Source organism: Pocillopora verrucosa, chromosome 8 (assembly GCF_036669915.1).
Source record: "Pocillopora verrucosa isolate sample1 chromosome 8, ASM3666991v2, whole genome shotgun sequence".
In the NCBI taxonomy this organism is placed as follows: Eukaryota; Metazoa; Cnidaria; class Anthozoa; order Scleractinia; family Pocilloporidae; genus Pocillopora; species Pocillopora verrucosa.
In genome coordinates this window covers 7810853-7833064 of record NC_089319.1, presented here as the reverse complement: position 1 = coordinate 7833064, position 22212 = coordinate 7810853, and the positions used below count along the sequence as shown (strand labels likewise).

At 39.1% G+C, this 22212-nt stretch overlaps 1 protein-coding gene across 3 annotated transcripts; it reads right to left on the bottom strand.

The window, feature by feature from the left end:
• Positions 1–433: 433 nt before the first annotated feature.
• LOC131793209 (netrin-1) lies at positions 434–18332 on the bottom strand. Of its 3 annotated transcripts, none has more exons than XM_059110621.2 (7): positions 18214–18332; positions 12127–13446; positions 9131–9319; positions 3275–3424; positions 2570–2611; positions 2101–2160; positions 434–1347 (listed from the first exon to the last, which is right to left on the bottom strand). In XM_059110621.2, exons 2-7 carry the CDS (start codon positions 13097–13099, stop codon positions 1019–1021), a joined length of 1743 nt encoding a protein of 580 aa, XP_058966604.1. In that variant the 5' UTR covers positions 13100–13446; positions 18214–18332; the 3' UTR covers positions 434–1018. The 3 variants fall into 3 exon arrangements, with proteins under 3 accessions (XP_058966604.1, XP_058966603.1, XP_058966605.1); XM_059110620.2 differs by lacking the exon at positions 18214–18332 and adding an exon at positions 13873–14153; XM_059110622.2 differs by lacking the exon at positions 18214–18332 and adding an exon at positions 13715–13778.
• Positions 18333–22212: the final 3880 nt, after the last annotated feature.

Here is a 22212-nt window from a genome sequence, read left to right as displayed (position 1 = left end):
CAAGTACAGTCTAATGGTGGATTCTTAACTATACCCGGCTCACCAGAAGGATAACATATGAGGACCACTTTTTTTTATGCAGCTTGTGAAGAACTTAAAAGTAAACGCAGTGAAAGTCGCGCTGAATTAAGAACGGGAGTGCGAGTCGCGACAGGTTAAGAGCGCTAGGTTGCTGTGAAGTTGAAATTATGGCGAGATCTTAAGGCCGTCTGAAGACTTGGGACTTGAGCGCAGTAATCGAGGGTACATGCGCACTCAGCGGTGTAGACTGGGTTCTTAAAACGATGTGCATTTTTTTCTGTTGATAATTACTTGCATACGAATTGAGCAAAGGAAGCAAACACAAAAGTGATTGACGTCATCAATAAGGAGGAATTATACAATCATATATTATTTAAATTTCAGGTTAATTTCCTGAAACATTTCACAACGATTTGGGGTTACATATTAACTATGATTTTATATAATCTCAATCGGAAATCATAGAAAATGAATATTGTGCTCTGTTATTACTCACGATCTTGGAGTTTTTTTGAGGGAAAAATATTTGAAAAAATACAAAAGATCTTCAAAAACTATGAGAGCCTCGTCGTGGATCGACGCGTTGTTTGGCGAGGTGGTTTTTCACGTGTTCAGATGATAAAAACGGAAGAATTTAGTGGTTTTCCAATTTTTTGTTTGAGGGCCTCTAAAAGAGAAAGAGAAAAGTCGGCTGCTTCAAGACATCCTAAAGATAGGAAACACATTCTACCGATATACCGGTAGACTTTTCCTTTCTTCCCCCTCTGTTCATATTCTCGCTTTCTTCACAAGTACCCCAGACTGAACAATATCAACTGTTTCTTTTACCACACCAGTTTTGCTTGTGTCTACTAAAATTTTCGAGATTTGCTGTGCATTGCGACGTAGTTCAAAATCGTGTTTCGTTCTGACACCTCTTCTGGATTAGTTCTTTCCAATCCTCGTTTTCCTGGTTTCTAATTACATTTCCGAACGCTAGCTTTCATTACATCGATATTCAAAGCCGTGTTTGTTTTTGACACCTCTTCTTCATTCGTTCCACTCTTCTCTCCATGCTCTTATTCCACGTGACTACCATGCTGCGGTTGTTCACAACAATTTTCCTTCTCTGACGAGAGGATTTAATTGAGCCAGCTATCAAGTAATGCCGGCCAGGACGGAGCTTGGGGCATTTGCATTTGTGGTCTCGTTTCGGAATCCAAAGAAATTCATTTCCTAATTTCAAACGGACCAATGAACGCTTGTAACGTGTCATGACGTTGACGGTCACTCGGACCCATTCTCCCTGCAATGTTCTGTCCAACCCAAGAACAGCGACTTTCATTGCTGATAAAACAAACAAACAAGCAAAAATCATAACAGTGCTTAGATAGGACGGTTACAGATTTGTTAAACAGGATTATTTATGGTGCTGTGATCAGTTGCTGAGACCTTAAAGACAGTATACCCTATCTGGACAAAAATAAAAGGCTAGATGTTTGGCGACTCACGACAATATGCAGAACTTGGACAAACGACTTTCGATGGAGGAGAAGAACGTGTCATATCTAACATCGACAGTGAAGGGAAACATTGTCATGTCACAAGGGTCCCCTCCCTGCTTCCCTCTGTTTTATACCTTCCTCTCTTACAATCTTCCTTCTCTATTAAAATGGAATAAATCCCCTCAAGTACAAGTCTCTCGTTCAGAACTCTATGTTTCCAAGCCGCCTGTCTTAAATAACCTCTCCTCTTATTCCTTAGACAAGAGCTTTACCATAGACACTAAGAAGAATGATAAAGCTACGCAGAAGGCCAGAGTCATTTGGGATGAGTTATGTTCTAGTACAAAATAAGATTGCGTTTCTGCTAAATCAACATCGTTTAACTATCGCCTGTTTTTACAACCAGAGAAATAAAAACCTTATTGTAAATGGTATCTATCAAAACTGGGCGACGGTTCGGAAGAAGAAAAGTGTCATTCATCCTGGCCGCTCCTTTCTAACGATCGAGCCCCACCCCTTCTTCCTTCCCCCCCCCCCCTCCCCCCCACTCCGTCAGTTCAAGGACACCTTGTGGTTTTTCTCTGAGAAAACTTACCAAAATCTTTTCGACAGAATTTCCTTCCTGAAAGACCGGCTCCCTTGCACTGGAAGCAGGCTGCGATAGATTGGAAAAACATTTTCAAATGATATTTCTATTGACTCGGTTTTGATTCACACTAAAGAGTTTACTAAAGAATTTACTCATGTCATCCTATCTCGATTCAAATTAGTGTTGGCTCGTATCGTTAACTTCGTAATTTGTGTTCTCAAACATTCCACATGGGCTTCCAGATCCGTCAACCGATTAGGCGGTAAGATTCTAAAGAAACTGTGGTGCTCTGTTTGTTGGAGGGTCACAAGATAATTCGTTTTTATCAACAGAGTTGATAATGTAGATTGCCACCGTAAATAGTTTCTAAAATGATGTTTCGAGCGTGAGCCCTCTGTCAGAGCAAACATGGTTAATGCGGTTTGTTTGTGGAGAATCTTCAGTTACGAGTTATACACAAAAATCGCAAACTTACATGATCCATCGGGCTGAATCGACATCACCGGGTATGGTGGTTCTGGAAACGAACGCATACAAAGAAATGAGAAGTCGAAGATTTGGGGGCGGGGCGGGGGGGGGTATCAAATGTTTTTCAGGGGGAACCGAAGGGGGGGGGGGAGGTTGAATAAAGACTGAACCCCCAAGAGAATTTAAACAGTTTATATTCTCTTACTGGTCCCTTATTTTTTACTTTACTCGTCTCTGAGAACGAATCAGCTCACTGATATCAAGGATGACATTTAAATATGAAAATAACAATTAGACTCGACCAGTTGCCTCTGTTTGGGAAATAAGCCCGTGTTCATGTAGGACCAGACTCAAAAGAACGGCGAAAATTGAGCCTACTTCCCATGTAAAGTAAAATCTTTGTCTGCAAACCTAAAGGTTCATTATGCTACTCATGGCGGTTTCGTCAGACCCCTCCCCCCACCTTGCCTTATCTTCAGTCAGGTTGCCTTGATTTCAAAAACGGTGTAACCATTTGTGTAACCCGGAGGGGGAGATATTATGTGAGAGTCTCGGAAGTGTCCTGGCGAAGAATCCGTATGTTTAGAGGGGAAATGTTATATTATTGATGAGAATATCACGAGCAGTTTGAGATTAGCACATTCAGAAAACAGTTTCCTCATTTTCCAATGAAAAACAAACGTGGAGAGTTTTAATTCCAAAGAATACTCACTGATACAAGGTGCTATGGCGCTCTTTGTAGTTTTATAACCCTCTGCACATTTGTCGCACTCTCTTCCAGTCACTCCTTCCTTGCACGGACACTGACCTGTGCTCTGGTCGCAAACTTTTCCCATCGATCCTCGCGGGTGGCAGGAACATGCTACAAGAACAAATGACTAATATCAGCCTGCACGCCTGGTTGTTTAGGGGGGGAAGTACCGCTGCTCATTTTCACGCCACATTCATTTTTGTCGAGCGCCCCAAAAACCACCTGCTACGCAGGATAGACATGTCTCTAACAAACTGAACAAACATATTCAAAGAAGTTTTTTTTTCTTTTATGATCTGACTACGATAAGCTCGTTCCTCTAATGTTGTAAAGTTCATAGGTGGTCTTAAATATTTTGCGAGAACAAAATTTTTCGATCCGTGATGACTGAAATTTCCGCTGGGAACTAAGTTTTGTGATCAGTTTTCAGCACAAGCAGCAGAACATTCAGCAAGAAAGGAAACAAGATATTTTAAACATTAATTACTTGTTGAGTTGCATTGCAACGCATTCATTATCAGAGGCTTTACAAGTAAGCTCCGATTACTCTGCAGTTGCCTTTCAATGAGCGACTACTTCACTTTATAAGAGATAATGTCAAAGAACAGGGCTTATCATCAGCTACCGGATAGAAAAAATCATAAATACATGAAAATCGTGACAAATACATGAGATATATGTCTTGAATCGTAAAAAAAATTTGTAAAAGGTGAACCGGGTCAGACATATTAAATCAAATAAGTTTTCACGGTCAGCACGAAACCACAATATTAGCCTCTGCCCTTAAAATCATGCCCTAGAGGGACTAACTTCAGTAATTTTCTAAGTTCTAAGACGCCCACTAACACGGACCACCACCACAGGGTCACTTATCGATTAGTGGCGCTGGAATTTTATCCCAGCACATGATCAAAGGGTTTCACAGACCTGAACCGCTCACGAAGGCGACTTTGGAATCTGAAATAAATAGTTTTTGTGGCCATTTTGTAGTCCACGAAAAAGGAAGATCTTATTTCGATAATCCTGAAATTCTGGAAAGGAAGGATCGCATAATAATTCAATTAAACTAATTTGAATACTAATTTAGCTTAATTTTGTCGCAAACTTTGCGTGTGGGTTGCTCCTACCCCAATCTACGAGGAACTTAACAAAATCTTATGCTTTGATTAATGACTGGGGAAGATTATTACTATTTCGGACTTTGAACTTATCACTGAAAGTAACATCTCTTGCTGAACTGATATTATAAAGGTGATGACATGAGAGTAACTTGAAAAAAACTATTGCCTTTACGACACCTTTCACCTCACGAACGCCACTTTTTTTACTTATGCTCCTTTCATCACGATGTCTGCGCTACTTGAGTGAAGCAGGGATTTAATAGATTAATAATAATTAACAAAGGCCGTCGGACGGCATCAAAGCCCTTGTGTGACTTTTCTACCTTTCTTTTCAGCTCCTTTACAAATGAAATATGTTGTTGTTTAGTGATGAAGTTCAGAAAAAATCTCTCGTGCCACAGAATGGACAAGACGACCGAACAGCGGCCGCAGCATGACTCAGCATGCGCATAGAGAAATGGAGAAACCATACCCCTGTAAGTTGAAGGGAGTAGAAACAAGGCGACTGGCTATTCTAAGAAAGACCTCACATGTCAAAAGAGACATCGGAGAATTTTAACTATGAATTCATCTCTAAATTAAGACCGTTAATAGGAGAAGAATGCTCAGGAAAACAGATTTGAATATTATCCAAAGAGAAGTAGGAATCAAACTTTACTGGTTACCGCGTACTGAGACTCGAAAGAGTGGTGCCATCGTGGGAAAATTGTCGTCAAATGTGCTCAAAATTTGACTGAGGGCACCGCCAATTTGAAAACAGAAAATTAAACTGGCCGAAGATAAAACTACAGCGCTTAGTTTCGCACGCAGCAAAGTGGCCAACAGCGCCGGAACTTAGATCAGTTCCCTCCTCCCCCCCTCCCCCCTCTCGTTCTTCAAGAATTAAAACGTGTTTTTTTTTAGCAGTTTTATGCTCTCTATGAAAACTCCTGGGCTTAGAGTAACTCGGTGAGAGTTAAATGTTACTTTCAAGGACAGAGCACGATGACCCGGCCGAGTGCAGACACGCGCCGGTCGAGCTCTAAGCTCTCGTGATCACCAGGTCACTGGTCTCCCTCTGAAGAGCAAACCGAGTGTCTATTTTTAAGGACAAGTCTTTTGTAAGGACAACCTTTTCATTGTGTTGTATTTAGGGCTATATATGTACCTTTCAATTAAAGCCCCTTTGATTCCAGCCTGGTAATTTATGGCTTTAGAAATACTTTGTATTACAATAAAGTACAGTTCAGAACAATTTAGTTCTCTGTGACAACAGTTACTGCTCATGTTAAAGTTCATGTCAGTTAAAGCTCATGTCTTAATGAGCCAGCTACTCTCAACTTTGGACTGTCCCCAACAGGTTGCCAAAACTTTGGAGATCAGAAATGGATGGGAATTTTCCTTTTCAAAACCATACAAATCCAATTTATCACTGGCTGACCTTTTGATGCAAAGGTCTTTTCCTAAATGCAGGTAAACATGCCTATCAGGTTCGATGTTTGACTAAAACAGGAAAAGAGGAGCTAAGATTTTTCAGCCCGTTTCACTATGTGGTCAAATCTTGATGCGCGTCGAACTGGCGTGAAAAGGAAGTTTCCTTGCTTTAGCAGCGGATGATTCTGCTTCTCTCGTGCTTCTATTGCGAAATGTGTCTTTAAAATAGATATTGAAACTGTTTTAATCCTTTTAGGCTTCGTGTGGGCAAAAACCTAGATAGAAATCAACCTTAGAAACTGAACCAAGTTCATTACACCTTCATGTCATCAAATGAGACAACTCGTGCATGGTCTGCCCACAGTATACCACGTGAGGTTAAAACCGTTGTATTCTCGCACGCAGACTAATCCTGTTGACCTGGCAGGTCGCCGTGAGTATTCTTATCCAATTTATATGTTTGCATAACTTAATCTGCGAATAACCTTCGTGATCTGAGCTGGATAATGCGCGTTAGCCAAGACTAAAAATGGATTCGTTTCTTTTTCACCGTAGATTACTTTTGTCCTCACCCGGGACTGGAGTATGATCTAGCCTGTGACTGTTTGCATAAAGTCACTTTCATCATAGCCTTCAAACAAAACGAGAATATCTCGATGGAAAAGTTAAGAATGAAAAGTGGAATTCTTAGTCATTTCCTGACATTTTTCACTGCACTAATAGCTTTGTTAAGGGCATTTTGCCTTCGCAGTTGATCTTGTTAATGGTTACAGGTTACTAATTTTTAAAAGAGGGCGTGAATATCATGAATCTTGTTGTATGGAGGTAAACTACTTTGTTTACCGTTGTGGTAAACATGTTTTTCTAATATTTTTCCTTCAAGCCTGTTTGTTCCTAGTTTAGCGCAAACGTACGTAACTTAAGTTACTCCGAGTCAAATTAACGTGGGATAGACAGCTTTTCATCAAGAAAGAACAACAAAATTAGCTGTAACTTTATACGTTATTAGCTAAACAGGGATTTAAGATCCTCATCTCTTTAGCTTTATTTGTTTTATGTCCTTCCCATCAATTAAAACAAATTAAATGAAATGAGTTTTCCGGCTTGAATGGAGTAATTGAAGGAATGACTAAATTTAGTTCTTGACTTAATATTTTGAGACTTTAAATTCCACGTGAAGAAAGAGTTGTAGCGAGTAGATACCTATCCAAGTTTACTTCAACCACCATCACATTAAACTTTTCTGGAATTGACGGCCTTTCACGCAGAGAGGAATAGGAACCTTTCCAAAAACAAGTCTTCATGCTCTCTTTCCAAGGCCTTTAATTAGTGCGTCATATATCGTACTGTCTGGTTAGAATCGTAATTTTAAGCTAGAATTTTTTTATAGTCTCTTTGCAAACGACGAAATGCGGTGAATATAGCCTTTGTCTCGATCACAGCAATTCATTAAGCTGTGGTAATGACCTTGACAAGTCAGTTTCACCAGTTATGTCAAATATTTCAAAGCTCTGGCAGATGTCTAGAAGAACCTCCTTTTGAAATGACAAGGATCTTGGAAATCTTGATTGTAGTAAAAAAAGAAACAGTCAAGATTTACACTGCTGCACTTCATAAAAATTTGAACGGATTTCATATGGGAACGCTAGTATCAACACATGATTTTAGGCACGGGCAAACTATTCCTGTGGTTAAAGAAACAACTCAATGACGGCTAAAAATTTGCAGAAATAATGTAGAGGAAAGCCTAAATATTGCAAACAGCCAGCCAAAGAAAAACGTTTCCCTTTTTGTATGATGCTCTGACTTTGTTTTTCAGCGTCAACATTTTTCATTGATGAGGGCTCTAAAAAGAATTAGCTTCTCGTAATAAACAAAAAAAAAAAATGACTGAGATGAACCAAAAATAAAAGAGAATGGCCTAGAATGGAAGGACTTAAGACGGAATGTAAATGCCTCACTTGAAATATTTAAGCTTAATTGGTAAGAATGCAAACATTCGAAGAGGTCTCTTGTTCTTGTCGAGATCTTATCACCGTTTCATCGGCCTGCACTAAGAAACCTCTTGAACTATAAAACCTTCGATGATTTTTTTTTTTTGGTTTTCTCGCTTTCATCAGCAATCCGATTTTCAAGATTTGGCTAAGAGGTTTGAGTATGAATTTATCACACCTAAGAAGAGGGAATTAGTGTCAGACATCACAGCTTCTCGAAGGGAAAGAATTTAGTGGCCATTCCAACATGCAAAGCTAGGTGATCGACTGTTAAACGGTCCTCCTTTCGTCGTCCTTTCGACGTAGCTAATCACCACAGCAACAATTTAGCCCTTTACACCCTTAATTTTGGCTTGACAACTCTTAAACGAGTTAGATATAACACCTTTTCATTCGTTTGTTTTTACATATATATATATTTCGCTTTGTTCTGTTTTTTTTTTCAATCGTAATAAGCAAATCAAGATACAACACTCTGCAGAGCTGAAAAAAATATATCTGAACAGGTTTCAGAGCTGTTTTAAAGTTCGGGCGTTAGACTTGGTCTTTCCAAAGTGACATTGTCTACTGTCTCTCGTGAAATTCTAAACGGCGGCGATGTCTGAACAGAGCAGAACGAAAAAATATTTCAAAATCCTTCATGGAGCTTAGTGATCTCATGCGTCTACCTCTTCAAAAACAAAATTGTAATCGGCTTTTAAATCATGATAGTTATGAAGAGAAAAGAGCTGTTTACAGATTCAAGAGGTTTCCGAGTGCATATTAATGCTACCATGATCTTAACTAGAATCACAAATCTCTTGGAATTCAATAATCGGTTTTTCGCTTGCAAAAACGAAAAAAAAAGAATACAAAAATATATGTTTTCCGCTGTCCTCTTAACGACGTTCGAGATATGTCGCAATCGGGACACAAGTTTGTTTTAGCTTAATCATCGTTCATTATAAGCTGGTTCGGTTGGTTTTCCACAAGGGCCCCGTGTGGGGGAAGGGAGATAATGCGTTATCGGTGCAGTGCTCTTCCAATTGAGCCAACAAGCTAACTGGGAGCTTGTCATTATGTTGGTTCGTAATTCGGGCCACATTTCGGATGAATTTTTCCAATTCTTGACTTCGGAACTGTTGCGAAGTCTGAAAAAGGGTTTGGGGGACACCCGCTGGTTTGTGCCTATTCTCACTGTCGCTCTTTCACTCGTCTTTTCCGACTGAGAACTTGGAACACGTTAACAAGGATGCGTATCTCCTAACTTTCACAACGTCGATACAAAACGATTTTCAAAATTCACTTACGTCTGCAGACTCTTCTGTCTGTGATATCCTTTGAAGAGTCCTTGTAGTAGCCCTCTTTGCAGTAATGGCAAAACCTTCCAGCCGTATTGTGTCTGCAGTGGATACACACCCCTCCACTGTGGCCACCAGACAACTTGAACAACTCCTTGTTAAACTCACACGCTTTGGCGTGCAAGTTACAATTGCAGGCTAAAAGAAAACAAAACAAATAAATAAAAATGTGTGAGAAAATACATCTACATATATGTTAACTCTGAAGATTCGACTTTTAGTTCTCCCATCTAGATGCTATACACTTTCTTGTGAGCTGGTTTAGAGAGTTCAGTGCTCCATCAAGAAGACACCCTTTGGCGATGATGGGTGATGTAACTAGTCAATCTCTCTAGGTTTTCATTTGGAAGTGATCCCTTTTACTTTTAGATTTGTTTAGATTTGTTTTCACTTGAGAGCCGCTTAAACCTTCGGGTTAACACAAAAGTCACGAGTTTCATAGATCGCTATGATGCTTTATTTCAGTTTAAATTGGGCGTCATATGCATTTACCCCACGAATATAGGAATGGATCGAAATGTCACTGTTTCGGTGATTTATTGCTGTCCCCGTCGTGAATGTTTATTTGTCAATATTATCAGTGAACGACCTTTGCAATAACAAGAAGAATCAAGCAAGTTTATGTTATCACCGAAATTTATGGTCATCTATAGAATGGAGGAGTTTTTCTTTTGTTCTACAACTTCACACCGAATCGCAATATAAACATTGGAGATTAACAGACAAACAGGTTACAGGCATTGCCTCTAGACGAATTTTCTGTCCATATGTTATGATTTATGGTTTCTACCCTGCATGAAACGACAATCCTAGGTTGTCAATGACAGCAGATCATTAAATAACACTTCATTAATCACTGCACACTTTGGAGACTGCTTCATCCTTGTGGCGGACCGACAAAGTCGCATCACAATCGCGTTGGATCCGTTTGGAAGACAGGCGAAGCCGCAAATCAAGTGCGGGTATTGAGCGTGATGAGCGCTTGTCAAAATCAGCGGAAATTGCAGAAGCTTAAAAGTTAATACGTGAACATCTGTAAAGTTCCGTGTCCGTCGCTTTGAAGTATAGTACAATACGACTCAGTTGGTAACTAAAAGGAGGAAATTTCTGGCGATAGTCACATCGTTGTTGTAAATTGAAAATGTAAAATCAGTCATCTTTTCTTTGTGGTTTCTAACAAGCGCTTAAATAGCTCTTAAATGGAACATTAAACATGTCTAATATTCCCTTAATCGACTGGTTTGGTAAACAGAGGGTTTCATAACATGAATTGTCTTTCAAGTAATTTGCCTTACAAAAAAATATACCCTGCTGTTTATCAAGAAAAACAATGTTCTTTCGTGTTATCAAATCATTAAACAAAAGCGGAAATATCATTGTTATGAGACTACGTGATGTTAGCATTTGGTCCGTTCCGTTGTCCACAACAGCTGCAAATGACAGACTGTTAAAAAGTACATAATAACTTCCTGAAAAACCCTAAATTTTCGAACGACTTTTTAACCCCTTTTAAGATTTTTTTCAGAAGTAAGATTAATCATCTCATATTCTATTGATTACTCCAGAGACTGAAATCCCAAAATTTAAAATAGGACTCATGCTGCTATATATTTTCAATTTTGGCAATCTCAAAATCTTGATCTCTGGATACTACGAGAAGAAATGCGTCATACTACCTGTGGTTAAAATATAAACTCCGCTTCACGGTTTCGAACAATGATACTAACTTGATTCAATTAAGCAAAATCACATAATGTATTTCACCGACTTCATTAAAGAAGCCTCCTAAGCTATGATTGTATAAATATTCTCTCCTTTAATTGCTTTTTTGTTTCGGGTTTTTGTAAGCGCGATTTTCATGTCGCAACGAAAGCGCATGCAAACAATATCTTTTTTTAATAACGTTCACTTTGTAATATCGATTTGAGTTCGCGGAAACGCGATAAATTCTTTTAATTCTATCCGGATTTTGTTAAATTCTTCAAAGATAAATAAAGAACTGTCTCTATGCAGTGAAGGGGGCTTAAAAGAAGAAGATAAGGCTGCAAGGCTAGAATCTATATGTGTATATGAATAAAGTTTTGCCCCTATTCGTTATTTTGTCGCGATTGATGCCAATATCTTTAAATCGGAAATCGCCATAGGGTTGTTTTAAATTCATTACAGTGTATAAGAGGTATTTCAAGATGGTCGGCACTCACTCATTTCGAAACATATTTCAATATTAAAAGTGAATTTACTTGCGATGTCTCTTAATTCTAACGAACCGCGTAGTTGAGATTTCACGAGTGGTTAGAACGAAAAAAAAAAATGATTAAAAAAAACATTGACTTGATCGTTTCAATTTATCGTGCACGTTTGAGTAAAGTTTCAAAATTTAGGCGATAGTTGTCCAAGATTTGAGCTGAGTGAGACGATTATTTTTTTACGTGTCATTGTGTGCGGCAAGAAACGAATCATGACACATCAACGCCCCTTGTTAATGTACAGAGAAAATAGCTGTCTTTAGGAGGTAACACCTCATTTATTGTCCACTAAATCGACATCAGACATTCAGGGACCTCGATTTGTTCCTTTGTGTCTTTGTAGGAATGCCGCAACTTTGGGGCATTAAGAGCTGAAATCTCAAAATGGTAGCTCTCATTAAGTTGGAGTAACAAATGCTGAATCAAAGACAAGAGTCAAATTTGAGAGGCGTTTTCGCAACTCTAGATAGTGTTTTTCGCGACAATTTGTACACGCTAATTAGACTTAAATGCGACTAAATAAGTATCGACGACAGTCATTATAAGTTAGCCTGATAAGAGGGCAAATTAGCGAACGCAAACATTCTCACAGAAACAATACAAGATCACGTAAACCGTCTCAATCGATGATGGTAGACAAATAATAATCCATTGACCGAAAAATTTAACAGGAAAAAAAAACCAATTTTTGTCGCTCACCTACACATTCGTTTGCAGAGGACTCGGTTGCAGGCCTCCACGGTCGGTCGTTGAAAAATGCTTTACATTGCTCGCAGTTGCTACCAGTCGTGTGGTGCCTGCATTCACAAACTGGCTGTCCGTCACGACCGATGGGGCACCGAGCGGCATGTCCGTTACAGCGGCACCGTCCACCCACCGCAAAGTCTGACACGGCGTAATAATAATAATCCTGTTTCCTTTTGGACGCGCTAGTGCGGTCGAATACAATCCTGATGTTTGTCGCGCTAACCCACTCTTGAAGGACTTGGCTGGATTCAAAATTATTAGCTGAGGGCCGTCCCTCTAGCGTGCTGAACGCTATCCGACTTCCTTGAAGAGGCTTTTTGAGGTGTGCATCCGTGCACAGTGCTTCTTGTTCATTTTCTTGGCTGGAGAAAGATTTCTCAGGCCTTCCATACATCTGACTGCATGAGCTAGAGTAAAACTGATACGGCTGCCATCTCTTGCCGAAATCCACTGATTTGTATATGGCCATAGAGTCCGGCTTTGGGCCACAGAATTGTAGGCTAATATAGGTGATGTCGTATGTTTTACCAAGCGAGAGTGTCAATGATACGTTCTGGCGGGACTGCTTAGGATCCGCTAGCCAGCAAGTCACATTATTTTGGTTGTGCAAATCAGTGAGATATTTGACCGAGTGAGTCTTGCTTGGAAATCTATTATCGCATACATCGCATGTATATCCGCGCAGCTCCCATTTGCAAAATTTTCGCGGAGGCCTGCCACAAGTCTGGCTTGCATTGATCTTCTTCCCATACGCCAAGTTGTGAAATTCTGGTAAACATCTTTGAGGCCTACCGTAGTTGTCGTAACACAAGTTTGTCAAAGGGAATGACGCTGTCACTGTCGAAGAACCTTGATAATAAGAATTGGGAATCACCATAACTGAAATAATAAAAATTTTGAAGGATACAAAATACGTTGATTCCATAGCTGTGCTAATCAGATCATTTGCATGTGCTCAAATTCTTCTCCCTGAACTTGACGTCCTTTGAGTGCAAATTCAATAAACGGAAATGACGGCAATGGAATTGTTGTTGGATGTCTAGTACTCGAAGTTGATAATATTACGACAAACAATCAAAGGAGATTTGGTTTATAGACTTGGTTGTCTAATCTCTAATTTATCCACTTGTGTTGATTCCCCAAGATCGTGTCAGAATCGTACGTTCGCTCCAAACGCGCATATTATCACCAGTTGCTACTCAATCTTGTCTCCGTCAGCTAATCAATCATAGGCCCGCTTTGTGACCCAGCGGTGTTATGGAACAGTTTGCGCTGTTAATCAAAGAAAAGATTCACAGTTATGCAGATGATGTCAAAACACACAATTAATCACTTATTGCACTCCATTCATATTATAATTTGGGTTTAAGAGAGTAATGGTAAACTACATTTTTTTTTCTCTCTTTCACCTGAACTCAAGTTTGGATGCTCAATGCAATCGCGGCTTTTTTTTCTTGTTTTTTTCTAAATGGCAAAAGGGCCATGTTTGAGGTGGACATAAACATAAAGACTAACTAGATAAACACAATAAGCGACGTACATTAGAATTTGGAATCTTCGAAATTACTTTGCGTTGGCACGCGTAAACAACGATAGAGTTTTTACTGGGCTCAGATAAACTGCCGCTGAAAGTGATTTTTCCACAAGTGAATTCCACAGCCGGTATTTACATAAGGGTTTTTTAAAGTCACAGCACACCTGATGATCGAAGCACAAAGAAGCCAAATGCTTTGTTTCCTAATTTAAACTGAAAGTTAGAAATGATGAACGCAGGGCGGGACTCTCGTGGTTGGGAAATTAACCGCCTGCCTCTCGAGTATAAACCACCATCTTCGCTGTTATTGATCTGAAACGTTGTATGAAAATTCTATGACCCCTGATCGGTCGATGATAGCTCTTCTCACTCGCTTTTTTTGGAAAGTTCTGCCCAAACAAACCAGTTCTAATAATAAAGTTCAAAAGCGCGGAGTTTCGACGCCTTTAAACACTCACACGCCACCTTCAGCGCAAGTTCTTTGGGAACGTGTCGATTTGATGAGCAGATAGTCGTCAAAATGCGGGTATTTGTCAAATTAGTATGACAGAATGACAGAAGCGCCCGAAATGTTACTCCTGAGAGCTAGGATCAAACAACCCCCCCACGGGTGGTCGAGAGATATGTCACTCAAAGCGCGTTTTTGCTTTGTACACATGTAACTGAATTCCATATGCACTTTTCATTGCTAGAAACAAAGGTAAGTAATTCCCAATAACAAGTAATTTACAAGCGCTTTTTAATCTTTTATTCAATGTTGGTTTGGGACCGTTGTGAAAGCATAAAGCAATTGTTGAAGAGTCTAATGACTCGTCACACATCTGTATCGAAATTTTTACCCATGTTTTATCTCTTGTCATCTTGCCCTCTTAAATCAGACAGTAAGTCGGCAGACAAGAGGGCTTATTACTGTGCTATATGCGTACAGCTTTTCCTATAAAAAGGTGCGAGATACTTTCGTGTCCTGATTATTGCAAATAATTATGATGTAACAAGATCCAACAGGGATCCGGATAATTCAAGGAAATCAATTTTAGAGGTCGTCGCAATGATCCATGTACAAAATTCTTTCGTACCTTCTTTGTTAGCAGAGAAAATGAAAAAGAAATGCGTAAATCACTTTGCCCGCGTTTGCACAAAAAGCTGCGGGTAATTAGTTTATCGACAGAAAATTTGTAATTAAGCCAGATATTATTCTCCTTTTGTTTTTTCAAAGTGAACAGGAAATGTTTTACACAACAAAACCGCGATCGTAGGAACTGGTTTTGTGATAAAGGGTTCACCAACAAGATCTTTAAGCAATGGCGTTTGATTCGCGAACACAACCTAACATATGGAAAAGTTTCCACCGTAATGGAATTAATTTCTTCAAAACAAATATCGTTTTGGTTTTTCGCCTCGAGGAAGTATTATCCACAGTTTCTTTATGATTTCCGTCAATCATCGAAGCAGCGCTTCGGATAGTTTTATGCCATGACGCTAAGAATAGAGACCTTTTCACTTCGCGGTTCATCTGTCATTACACCAAGGTGTTGATTTAGTAATTGCTCCCCTGTCGTGCATACTAACTGCTTTAGCGATTTTTTCTAAATGCCAGCTTCTCTGCTGAAAGCGTCATGGCTTTTTTTTAAGTATTGACATGCATTTACGGATTTAAATTTTTTGGGAGGTCAAGTTCTGTTCCGCGGGAAGAAGTGGTGTAGTCCGCGGAAGGCGCCGGGTAAACATCAAGGGCTCTTGGCCGACATTTTCTCGCCTCGCTACCTCCAATCCAATGAAATTTCTTGGCTGTGTTTCCTTATCAGTTTCTACATTTCCTGAAGGAAACAGACAAATATTGGTGTTTCTGTCTCCGTTTACAAGTTATAGTGTTTTCACTCATCACACACCTCTGATTGAAACTAAAAAACTTCACCGTTCGAAAACGCGTTTCATATGTTGGAGCAACTTTCTGTCAGTCTGTGCTGAGGTTAATGACATGGTCTGTTTCGCACGGCCTCTGACAATAAATTCGATATGCACTGGCCTCTGGTTTTTTTCGTTTTTAGAGTTACGCCGGTTGAACATCTTTATCTCCTTGAAGTTTAAGGGCTAAGTTAAAATCAGAAGCTACTGAAACAAACTGTTTTTCCGATAGCAGCCTGGAGAGTTGTTGACCATTCAAATCCCATGAGTGACCAAGACAGAATTTCTCTTTACGATATCAATACAACGCCAAGCAGACAAGTAACGAGAGTAAAGGAAAATATGAACTGTCGGATTCTTAGTTGATCGAATACCAAATTCTCAGAACTGAGATCAGAATTGTGTGGTGGACAGTGAGGAAAATTAGCAATGGGGTGTTGGAAGTGGAGGATTAAGCCTCCTTTTCCCTGTTGTTTTAGGAATAATATGTTAAAACAAGAAACGTTGGCTGAGGTTATGCAAAGACAAAAAGGAGCGCTGACGGCTACGATAAAGTGAAATCATCTGTCTCTATTCGACGATCGAGCTAAAGATTTGCAATATTTTTAAATCGAGTAGAATAACAGAATCAGCATGTTCTTTCCGGTGTATTCAAATCGCAGATGTATCGGTCATAAAACCTGCTAAATCATTTCAGTTTAAGCATTGTGTCTAGAAATGATTCCATTAAACAAAACTGATCTAAGGTTCTTGCCTGACTAGTGTTTTGTAAACATTGCATAACACACTACATCATAAAGCCTAGGAAACATTTTGAACAGTGGTCTCTGAATTTACAACTAGTAAGCAAAGCTTTGGTTAAAATTATCCAGTTAATTTATAAATTCATTGGTCTTACGCTTTTATGGCCTCTGTATACAGGTGAACTACGTAAAACATCATTTTTGAGCTATACTGAGTTGTTTTAACAATGTTTGTTGCTTCATTTCCAGGGCTTAATTCAGTCTGGTTTCCGTCATTTTCATTTTACTTTAAAAGATTTGATTCTCGATCATTATTAACAACTGTGGCATGCAAGTGTATAAGTAAGAGATCACGGTAAACGTGTGCATGTACAGTGTTCACACGTTTAAACAAATACACTTGGAAATATATTGGGTTTCTACGTGATTTCTGCCTGCTATTTTGTGGTTTAGGTATGCAACCTACACTCTAAATTCTGGTAAATTTGTCAAATGCTTAGGGATGTCTGAGAAATTAAAGAGATCAGCGTTTTTTTTATTGGGGCAGCCGGCCCACATCCGTCCTCACGATTGTAAAACGCAAAAAGCAACTGTTTTTGAAAGAACTTTGACAAGATTTTGAAGGTCTTTGGCGTTGAAGAACTCCAGCGCTGCAACAACTTTATTATATGTGAAATGTTTGGGTATGTGTTCAACATATGTAGATTGATTCATAAATCAATTTAATCTTGTGATGTGATTAATTTTTTATGAAGAAGGTCTCTCATCTCTTCCGTACATCACAATATAATGTGATGATGACCATGATAACGCCATGACTTAAATCTATTCCTTTTATCGTCACTGGCCGGATAATTTTGCACCCTAAATAGTTGTTGTCGAAAAAGAGATACAAAAAAAAAAGGTAAACCCCCTTGCTCCAAGATCTTAGAGTCAATTTTCTTGGACTTTTATTGCATCAGCCACTTCTTTTCTCTCAGCGATGCTTTCTATGACGGTTGACAAAAGCTATAGCCTCAAAAACGAGTCCCAATCAGTGCTTCAAACTCAAGACAACAGTCAGATCATTATCGACCAATGAACGGTGTGATAAAATACGCGATCACTCACTCAAGCAGACAACCAGTGACAGCTTTAAGCTATTTCAGTAAGGAGAAAACTATTCATCGTCCGCTTAGAAGTGATCGTTGCACAAACTGATTTTTTTATCTTACCTTACACGTTTTGTTGGATTGATCATTTCCACATGAAATGATTTCCTGTATTTTGATCGTCAAATCTATCTTTATGCGGGTTTACTCGTTAAAAATGTTCGCCCTATCATCCTCACCCCAATCTCGTACACAGACCCTACCGTGTAACTTTAAAATGAACCTTACAACCGCTTGGCAGTGAAAGGTCTGGATAGTATACTACTATTACCCCAAGGGTGAAGCTAGGAGGGGGGAAGTCTAGGAGTGACAATCTTTTTCAAGTCCACAACAAGGCAGAAGTCCGAAGAGTCTGCCGGCATAGATCTTTTCCAGTGCTACTGTACGCCATTTGCTGCTCCTTCTCTCCGCGTAAATTTGTGCCCGCTGATACACACGGAAGAGCAGCGGTATAGGCCACTTTACTCCCCCTTTCCACCCTTATTTCGCCCCTGTACTTACCAGTGATAGCCGCCTCTCTTCAACCACCACTTCCCTCTGTCCCTAAGATGGCTGTCTTGTGGAGGTTAGAGAGTACGGGAATTTCATATTGATCACTTCCGGGTATGAAGGGGTTAATATCAAGCTAATATTGAGCTAGTTAGTGAAATAACGGGTGAAAAAAATACAAAAAAAACAAAAAAACAAAAACAGTTGACCCGCTTACCAAGTGAAACAACGCTTCTCTCCTTCACTGAGGCTTTTATGTAATTTCACAGTTTGGTGGCACTAATGAGTAGAGTAGAAAACCGTAAGCTGAGGCTACTCAAAGAAATGTTGAGAAAAATATTTTTGACGATATTTAAATTGAATCGTGTCTTATATCTTATTTGAATTTTTCTATTCCTATGCCACTTAAAGTGTAGAATTCGTTGTGATATTTCACGCTACGTTATTTTTCGACAACACAAACTAACTCGCATGCCACATGATCGTACGAACATAAAGTTTTCATCCGCAACAACTCCTGCCACCAATTCAGGTGTCCCTTTCTCTCTCATTATTTTTTAATATCAAACAGAGCCAGTAATCGTCTTTTCTAATACTAAGAGATACCCTTAGAGAAAAGGAGGCTACAAATATTAATTTGGAAACATCAAAAATGACTAAAGTGAGAAAAATACTTGAATAAATCGCAAGAATGGTGAAGAAGTCAGAGAGAGAGAGAGAGAGAGAACTGACACAGATAGCTTACGACCACCTCAGAAAGTTGAAGGTGATTTTTTTTCTCGTTACAAGCACGTTGATCAATAATTACTCAAGTAGGCATACCTTTCTAAGGTCACTACCGAATATATTACCAACCTTGCACGCCCTCGCTGTTTAGCTTTTCATCTGTTATTCTTCGCACGGTCGGAGATGCGTTTAATGTCCTACACTGAATTTATGCAGGGTTTAACTTAAACAGTGCAATTGTAGCGTGATGACAGTTAAGATCAAATAGACAGTTGTTGCGATTCTTCATGATATTTGTTTGGGCAGAGGTTGAGCTTTTGAGGGGCTTGTTTACGAACACTATACACGACCCCCATCGTCTAATTTCCCACAAATTTGATTTTAACTGAATCAGAGGATTAAAAGGATGAAAAAGTGCTTTTAACCGTATGCCTATTCTGAAGACATCAGGGTGAAATCAAACGGTTCGATCATAAAATGTTGGAAATTATGGGACTAAAATGAGCTCAGCTCCTTCATGAACAACACTGGTATAAATATTTTAGATACTATTGCAAATAGGGAGAACCATATGATGTTTGATGCGAGTATCGCGAGTGCTCTTGAATAAACACATATTTAATACTGAACCAGGGAACTTACTTACTTGATGTTGGTCTTTGAGAAAGATGATATTTTTAAAAACAATGAGCAAGGTACTGCAGTCTTATCCAGACACGAACATTCCAAATATTGCCTTGGTCTTCGGATCAAATTTAGAACATAACAGGATTAAAATTGCACGCTATTCCACCTCATGCAATGCTATCCAGACACCCTTTCTCTGTCCATCATTTCGTTTTCATTATGACAGCAAGCAAGATTTCAAAACGGACTGTTTACTATGAACGCAACTCTCGTTTCCTACCCGCCTTTAACATGTTTCGCGTTTACAGAACGTACGCTGAATAACTCTAGAAAGGCAACAGTCACCCGTGTTAGAAACACTTGATAGGATCTCGTAGTAACGAAAAAAAAAGGGGTGACGTCGGCGTTTTGGGAAGCAGCTCAATCAGGCTGTTTTAATGTGGATAGTGGGCCTAACCTTAGAAATAAAGCTCTGTTCTCAGAATTCCCTGGTTTGGTGCTGAAGATGCCATATATTAGAGGGACTCTTGTTTTAGTCAGTTGAATATCTTCAAACTTCTTGAAAGTACTATTAAAATTCCTTTTACACAAAAGAAGACGTTAGATGAGATTAGTTACCAGTTGTAACCTAGGATCACAACCGGCCTTCACAATGAGATGGCCCACACAATGAGATGGCCCACACAGGGATTCATAGGCTTTTTAAAACAAGAATCCTCAGCCTCCCATCCCCCCTCTCTTCCTTTTTTTTTTAGGTGTGATATCATTCCTTTCTAAAAAAAATCCCTGCCCTTGATTCAAGATTTTTAAATCAAAAGAGGCTTTGTTGGGCGGATTTCAAGTTCGTTATTTGCAGTCCGAGTTAGTCTTTTCCATTCTTAACCATTCTTGTTCGAGTTGTATGCCTAACTGATTCCTTCGCAGTCGTCTCTCTACTTTAAAGTATTAACGAGGGAAGCGCGAAAGAGTTGTCCACGTGAAAAAATGAGCGCTTCAGCTTAGTAAAGCTTCCCTTTCGCGCTCACACGACCGGGTAGGAAAATTAGTGAAGACTGGGGACGAGTCGGTATTCTAATCTTTTTGGTGATTGTTTCGATAATTCAGGGGTTTTATTCTATTTAAAAGATATTTCTCTCTGAATCAAAGTATCACGACAACCCTTAGCTTTAAGAAGTTTTCAATGAAAATTTTTTTCAAATTAGACGCTACGCACTAATGAATTCAATAGAAAATAACGGGAATTTTTCTCTTGGTGAATTCTAGTTGTAAAGTGTAATGTTCACTAAAAAAGTGTGGATTATTTTTTTGAACATCTTATTGATATGCGTGAAAGTGCAGCTATTCTAGGCGATGGATTCCTCCTTGAACTAATAAAAATATCAGTGGAACATTCATCCTCTTCAACCTCAGATGTTACAAAAAAATTGTTTATAGCGATTTCCATACCTTTTTGAAAGGTTCTTTTTCGTCGACTTGAAAGTCACAGTACGCGGTTAGTTGTTGAGTGAGTCGATTCACAGTTTCAATATCACACGACTTTGTAACTGTCTTCAAGAGTCAGCCACACTCAGAGTGAAAGAAACGTAAACAAGAATTTGTTGTACAGCATGAATACCTCGAGAGTATTTCATTAACTCAATTTAATTACATCGTGAATGGTAAAAAATAATAAAAAGAATCAATCACCCCCGCATTGCCCGAAGTAGTCATCCCTTGGCGAGTTTCCCAGCAGGACTTACACCGCGCAGAAGTGAAAGGCCGGCCCTCTCTGTATTTCTAATTATCACATTGCTTTGAAGGCAGTACTACTACATACTTCTAGTTTGAATGGCGTGAGTCAAAGAAATTTTTGCTAAACAAATAATTGCCGAAATATATTTATAATCATCAATTATTGACATCACGAGTTTGACTACTGTACGAGAGGCATATGTAAATCAAATGTTTGATCATTTTTTAAATAGCGTAAATTAAATATAAAAGTGAGGAAAAGAATTCTCCATCAGTTAGACAAGCTTTATTTTCACTGAATATCTGTCGTCTATATGCACAACATACTGCCGTCACAAATAAATGAAGATTTACTCGGAGCCTTCGCATTCCATATTGGGTTTGTCGAAATGCGCTTTCACAAGCGAAGTTTCCCGCGAAATAAATAGAGTTAAAAACTGAAATAAGACTTTTGACAAGTGCCAATTAGTTTGTATATTTTGGAAGTCAAACAGCATGGGCTTCTAACATATTCACAGGATTCTTTTGAATAATTTTAACGACAAAAACCTTTCTCGGGGATTTGTCACGAATTCTCCCCGCAGGAACGACATCAGAAACAGCCTTTTTTAGCGGGGGACGATGCGTTGCAATAATTAACTATCTTGTGAAAGCGCCGTTCAATTTTCTCAGGACTAAAATATGAAAGTGGACATTTTGGGTTATAAACTTATGCGTGGCATGAGCTCAGCTGTCAGTTTCTCAGGCTTTCATTTAGATGAAAGCTGAGAGACTATTGTCTTGACTATTACCGGGCGCTTTTCCACACTGAAGACCGAAAATTTGAAAATTCGTTAAAGAAGGAAATATTCTTCGAGTACACAAACCTTGCACGACTTAAAATATCACGGCAGGAATAAGGGTCTGGAAGTATTTACCTTCATCCAGACGTTTGAATTTGCAAATAAACCATTGAAATGTCTTTTTTTCGTTTTCTAACTTTATTTACTTTTTCCCCTGGTGAAACAACACGTGATGAAACACCCACACGCAGGCAAAAACCAAATAAAGACAGGCCATTTTCAAGAGATGATGCCTTAATAATTGTTTGGTGTATTTTAAACGTTTAGTGACTCTCATCTATCTGTATTTT

Excerpts from the sequence above, each read along its gene's own strand:
- LOC131793209 (XM_059110621.2), bottom strand. The coding sequence starts at position 13,099 with ATGGAATCAACGTATTTTGTATCCTTCAAAATTTTTATTATTTCAGTT. Across the intron at positions 9,320-12,126 it reads CTCTGCAAACGAATGTGTAG|CCTGCAATTGTAACTTGCAC; the intron begins GTGAGCGACAAA and ends GTTTTCTTTTAG. Across the intron at positions 3,425-9,130 it reads AGACAGAAGAGTCTGCAGAC|CATGTTCCTGCCACCCGCGA; the intron begins GTAAGTGAATTT and ends TTGTTCTTGTAG.